The sequence below is a fragment of the Papilio polytes genome, unplaced genomic scaffold (assembly GCF_000836215.1).
Source record: "Papilio polytes unplaced genomic scaffold, Ppol_1.0 DF822733.1, whole genome shotgun sequence".
In the NCBI taxonomy this organism is placed as follows: domain Eukaryota; kingdom Metazoa; phylum Arthropoda; class Insecta; order Lepidoptera; family Papilionidae; genus Papilio; species Papilio polytes.
The window spans coordinates 254010-259687 of record NW_013526471.1 but is presented as its reverse complement, the minus strand read 5'-3'; the positions used below and the strand labels follow the sequence as shown (position 1 = coordinate 259687).

The 5678-nt window shown below is 36.7% G+C and overlaps 1 protein-coding gene and 1 pseudogene across 1 annotated transcript; one reads left to right on the top strand and one right to left on the bottom strand.

Annotated features, from left to right (window-relative positions):
- Positions 1-488: 488 nt before the first annotated feature.
- LOC106105759 (cytochrome P450 6B2-like) lies at positions 489-3101 on the top strand. The gene is made up of 2 exons (XM_013286197.1): positions 489-1851; positions 2914-3101. Exons 1-2 carry the CDS (start codon positions 489-491, stop codon positions 3084-3086), a joined length of 1536 nt encoding a protein of 511 aa, XP_013141651.1. The 3' UTR covers positions 3087-3101.
- Positions 3102-4287: 1186 nt separating this feature from the next.
- The window catches only part of LOC106105761, a 2788-nt pseudogene continuing 1397 nt past the window's right edge, over positions 4288-5678 (bottom strand).

The following is a 5678-nucleotide window of genomic DNA, read 5'->3' as shown; positions in this document are numbered from 1 at the left end:
TATTTGTCATTTTAATTGTAATTTTAAATTTTATTTTGTAATTTAACTTGTATTTTTAATTTTATTATTATCATCTAATTGTGATTTTATTTTATTATTGTCATTTTAAACTTTTGCAAGTCTAGTCATTTTATGTAGTTGTCATTTTAAATTCTAGTCATTTTTAGTCAATTTAGTAATGTAGTAATTTTATAAAGCAAAACTGTGATATTAAAATAGAAAAACTGTAAATTAGCAATAAGAAAACTGTAAGATGTTAAAAGACAAAAAATTAATGAATAAAGAGTTCCCACCTGCACCCAACGTCCCTTTCCCATAAATATGTTAGGGGTAAAAAAAAAAACAGTTACACCCTGTATATAAAATGTATGAATAATTTCGCTGTTATCACCATGAGTAATATAAATTATTCTTATCTTTTTATTATCAAAATTAAAAGTACATATAAAATGACAAGCTGTTTGGGCATCTTTGGCATATCTTCCATCATGTTAACACTAGCTGTGATATTCGTGCTTTGTGTTGCTGTGTATCTTTACAGCATTAGTACATTCAAATATTGGGAAAGCAGAGGAGTCAAACATGACAAGCCAATACCATTTCTCGGCAATAATGCACCGATGTACTTTATGAAGAAAAGTATGACACAAATAGGTGTTCAATTGTACTGGAAATACTCAAAAGAGAAAGTCGTAGGTTTTTATCGAGCAATGCGTCCGGAACTTTTGATAAGGGATCCAGAAATTATAAAGAGAGTTCTTGTTACTGATTTCGGAAATTTCCACATGAGAGGTATCAACACACATAGAACAGTTGTTGAGCCTCTAGCACAAAATCTGTTTCTCGCCGACGGCGACATTTGGAAGTTGTTGAGACAGCGCATGACTCCTGCGTTTACCAGCGGTAAACTGAGGGCGATGTTCCCTCTCATTGTGGAGCGCGCTGAGCGCCTGCAGAGCCAAGCCATTAATGCTCCAACAACTGGACGAGTTCTGGACTCTCGGGAAATAATGGCTCGATACACCACTGACTTCATCGGTGCTTGTGGTTTTGGTCTCGACATGGATTCTCTTAGTGTAGAAGATTCTGCTTTTAGAAAACTTGGGATAGAAATTTTTAAAGTTGATGTGAGTCAAATTATAAAACAAATGCTAAAAGAAACGTTCCCCGAAATGTGCAAGCATTTCAGAATATTTAAGAAAGTAGAAAAAGATACATACTCGCTTGTTGGCGGTATACTCAAAAAAAGAAATTACGAACCATGTGGTAGAAATGACTTCGTGGACTTGCTTCTTGATTGTAAGAAAAAAGGAAAATTAGTGGGGCTATCCATAGAGAAAACGAAACCAGACGGCACTCCTGAAGAAGTGTCTATGGAATTGACTGAAAAACTCATGGCAGCTCAAATATTTGTCTTTTTCGCTGCGGGATTCGAAACATCATCCTCTTCTTCGAGTTACACTTTACATGAACTTGCTTACAATCCTGAGGAGCAAAGGAAAGTGCAAGAAGAAATTGACAGAGTTTTAGCGAAATACAATAACAAGTTATGTTATGATGCAGTTAACGAAATGAATTACCTGCATTGTGCCTTTAAAGAAGGTATTCGTATGTTTCCGTCGTTGGGTCATTTGGTAAGAAAGTGTGTCCGAAAATACACATTTCCTGAATTAAATCTTACGATTGACGATGGAGTATCAATATATATACCAGTTCAGGCGCTGCACAAGGATCCACAATACTTTGAGGAGCCAGAACAATTCAAGCCAGCGCGTTTCTTAACCGATTTCATTCATCCTATGACGAAACATATTTATTTACCGTTCGGAGAAGGTCCTCGTGCATGCATTGGTAAGTTGTCGACGAATCTTTTTATAAAATGTAAGATGACAAAGGAGCAAGAGGCCATCGGTATTTGCAAAACTGCGATGCGCATAGACATCCAGTAATGCGTTATCTACTTTTAATTAACTCAGGAGAGGACGCAAAGAACGGGAATATATCAATAGCACTACCGACAGAATTGTACAAAAAGAATATATAAGTACATTCAATGTACCTATGTATTTTTATCACATAGTGACAAAATACAATAATTGTAATTATAGTTAAAACCCGCTAAAGTCGATCACTTCTTGAACGACAAAATTTCACGTTCTCGTTTAATTTCGGCGATTCATTACATTTGTTGAATTTTACTTGTTTGGACTGTAACGACTACGTTTAGTATCTAATCTATGTAATGTGGAAATTTTGTGTTAGCGAATCGCTACGCATTGATGTGCCACAAAAATTGATAAATACAGATAGGATTTGGTGATTAGTGCATTTTTCAAATATTAACTACATAGCTTTACTTACCTTGTTACAATAAGCATTTACAACTTTGAAATATGTTAAAAAAAGGTTTTTTTACCATTAACGTGATCTTAGTACAAGTGGTTTTCACTTCTATGCTACATTTTTCAATTCTCTAGGTGTTTTCTAGCTCGCAGGCATCTTTAAAGTTCCCTAAATACACTTTGTGTGTTAGGTATTTTAAAGTTGTTTCCTTAGTAGTGCATTTATACCACAGTTAAAACTCAGTATGTAGCGGGCTTTAGGTTGGTTTTTTTTTTTATAATATAAGGTGGCAAACGAGCAAGCAGCCACCTGAATCCACCGAAATAGAAAGCGGCCGCTGCCTATAAACATCCGCAATTGCAGATGCGTTTCCTACCCTTAATAGACCCCGTAATTGACGGAGGAGGAAACGCACATAAATAGGACATTTCCTCCTTCTATGCGTCTCCTCCACCGTCTAATCCACTTTTCTTTGCCATTTCCTCTGAAGAAAAGGGTTTTTTAATTTTTTTTCTCGTTTTGCGTAGTCAAGAATGTAAATTTTACTTACAATAATATTTACCATTCCAGGCGAGAGACTCGGTCTGATGCAGTCTCTGGCGGGACTGGCGGCGGTGCTGTCGCGCTACTCGGTTGAACCCGCGCCGGAAACCTTGCGCCATCCAAAGGTTGATCCCACATCTAATATAGTTCAAAGTGTCTCAGGTGGCTTGCCTTTGTTATTTAAGTTAAGAACTAAGTAAGGGTGGAATATTATGTATTTTTAAATTAATAATTGTTCCTGTATTGTCTCAGGTGGCTTGCCTTTGTTATTTAAGTTAAGAACTAAGTAGGGGTGGAATATTATGTATTTTTAATTTAATAATTGATGCTGTAAGTATATAACCATTGAAAAATAAATTGTTATTTATAAAAATATTTTTAAACAGTTTTTTAATTTTCTTCTTGACCTGTTCGTTTGAACGAACGAATTATATCATGTCTTAACAGAACTTTATTGGTAAAAGACAATTTTACAAAATTTGAATGTTGGGCAGTAAAAGGAACGGATGAAAGGAGACTACATGTGGCAGAAATGCGAATGTTAAAATGGATGAATGGGGTAACACGAATGGATAAGATACGAATTGAGTATATTAGAGGAAGTTTGAGAGTGGCCCCAGTACTACTACTGGGGCTACTTTCAACAGAAGGTAAGGAGTAAAAGATTAGCATGGTATAGGCATGTTATGAGGAGGGAAGAGTCGCATGTTACAAGGAGAACATTAGTTATGAGTGTGGATGAGTACATCGATAGAGGCAGACCTAGAAAGAGACGGATGGATTTTGTAAAAGGTAACATAATGAGGTGCTTAGGGAGAAGCAAGCACTACAGCCTATAAGTCTGCAACACCAAGGTTAAGGTGATAATAATCTCCACAGTTATATTACAAAAATTTATTCACCTGTCAATAGTTATATTTTTACAAAAAAAAAATACTTAAGTTAATAAAATCACTTATTACTTAACTCTTCACATATGAGTTTCATACATAAAAGTTAACAAAGAATCAAGCGCACTAAAATTAAGCAAACATATTCCTTGCTCCATCAAAACCACTTTCTTATCGTTTGAACTATCTTGATACAAAAATACGGTAAGAGAAAGGGAGGCCAAACACTGCCGCTGCCCGAATTTCGTCTCACATGCATCAGAAATTTCTGGCTAGACCTAGTATGCCAAGTCCCAATTTATGCTAGAAAATAAATGCTAGGGAAAAAATCCCCATGTTGTCAACGCTAAATGAAATTGTAACTAGATATATGGGTACTAAAACCTTCTATTGGGACAACAAAACGCGTTGCGTGGAATAGTAGTGGGTTACAGTAAAGGCAACCACCACTAGTACATATTTTATAGTAATTCTACTACTTTATTTATCTAATGGAATGCTGTACCGTTAGCGTTACTGAGTGGTTACTTAGTTCTCCGACGAAACAACAAAGGTAAGCCACCTGCGATAGACTGTACAAGGTTCGAGGTGGGGTCCACGTTGGGAAAGCGCAGAGTCTCCGGTGCTGGCTCTACCGAGTATCGTGACAATACTGCTGCCAACCCCGCCAGTGACTGCATCTTACCCAAACGTTCGCCTGCAACAATAAACACAGTTATAAAGTGCCGTTAAAAATTAAACGCGATTTACGTAAATTTCTGAGGCAACAAGGAGTGTGCGCCTATTCAGGAAAATTACAAAGAATATTGCGGACTCAATTTAAAAGGCTCTCCTACTTAACCAATTTCTTTCTTTTTCTACAACGAACTATACAATATACAGTAGTAAAGTATGTACAGAAACAGTTAACTTACCAATACAAGCACGAGGGCCTTCCCCAAAAGGTAAATATATATATTTTGTCATCGGGTTAATGAAATCATTTAAGAAACGAGCTGGCTTATACTTTTCTGGTTCTTCAAAGTATTGTGGATCCATGTGCAACGCCTGCACAGGTATTACTATCGACACACCTTCGTCTATCGTAAGATCCAGATCGGGGAATGTGTATTTGCGAGCACACTTTCTAAACAAATGGCCCAGCGAAGGAAACATTCGGATCCCTTCTTTATAAGCGCATTGTAAATAATTCATTTCATTAATTGCATCATAGCATAGTTTATTGTTATACTTCGCTAAGATTCTATCGACATCTTCTTGTACTTTCCGTTGTTCTTCGGGATGGAATGCTAGTTGATGTAATGTGTAACTTGTCGAAGAAGATGAAGTTTCGAAGCCCGCAGCGAAGAATACCATCACTTGAGCCATCATCAGTTCTTCTGTTAATTCTAAGGACACCTCTTCAGGTGTACCGTCGGGTCTTATGTTTTCTATAGATTGGCCAACAATTTTTCCTTTCTTCTGACATTTAAGAAGTATGTCAACAAAATCGTTTCTACCGCATGGCTTATAATTTCTCTTTTGAAGAATACTTCCGAAAAGTGATTTGGAAATATCTTCGAATCTACCAAATACTTTTAAATGTTTGCAAGCTTCAGGAAACATCTCCTTTAGCATTTGAATAATAATTTGACTTAATTCCACCCTAAAAATATCTATACCAAATTTTTTCTAAAAATGGAATTTTCTTCAGTTAGAGTATCCATGTCGAGACCGAATCCACAAGCTCCAATGAAGTCAGTAGTGGACCGCGCCATTACATCTCGAGCATCGAGGACTCGTCCAGTTGTTGGTGCATTGATTGCATGATTCTGCAGACGCTCAGCGCGTTCCACAATGAGAGGAAACATCGCCTTCAGTTTACCGCTGGTGAACGCAGGAGTCATGCGCTTTTTTTTTTTT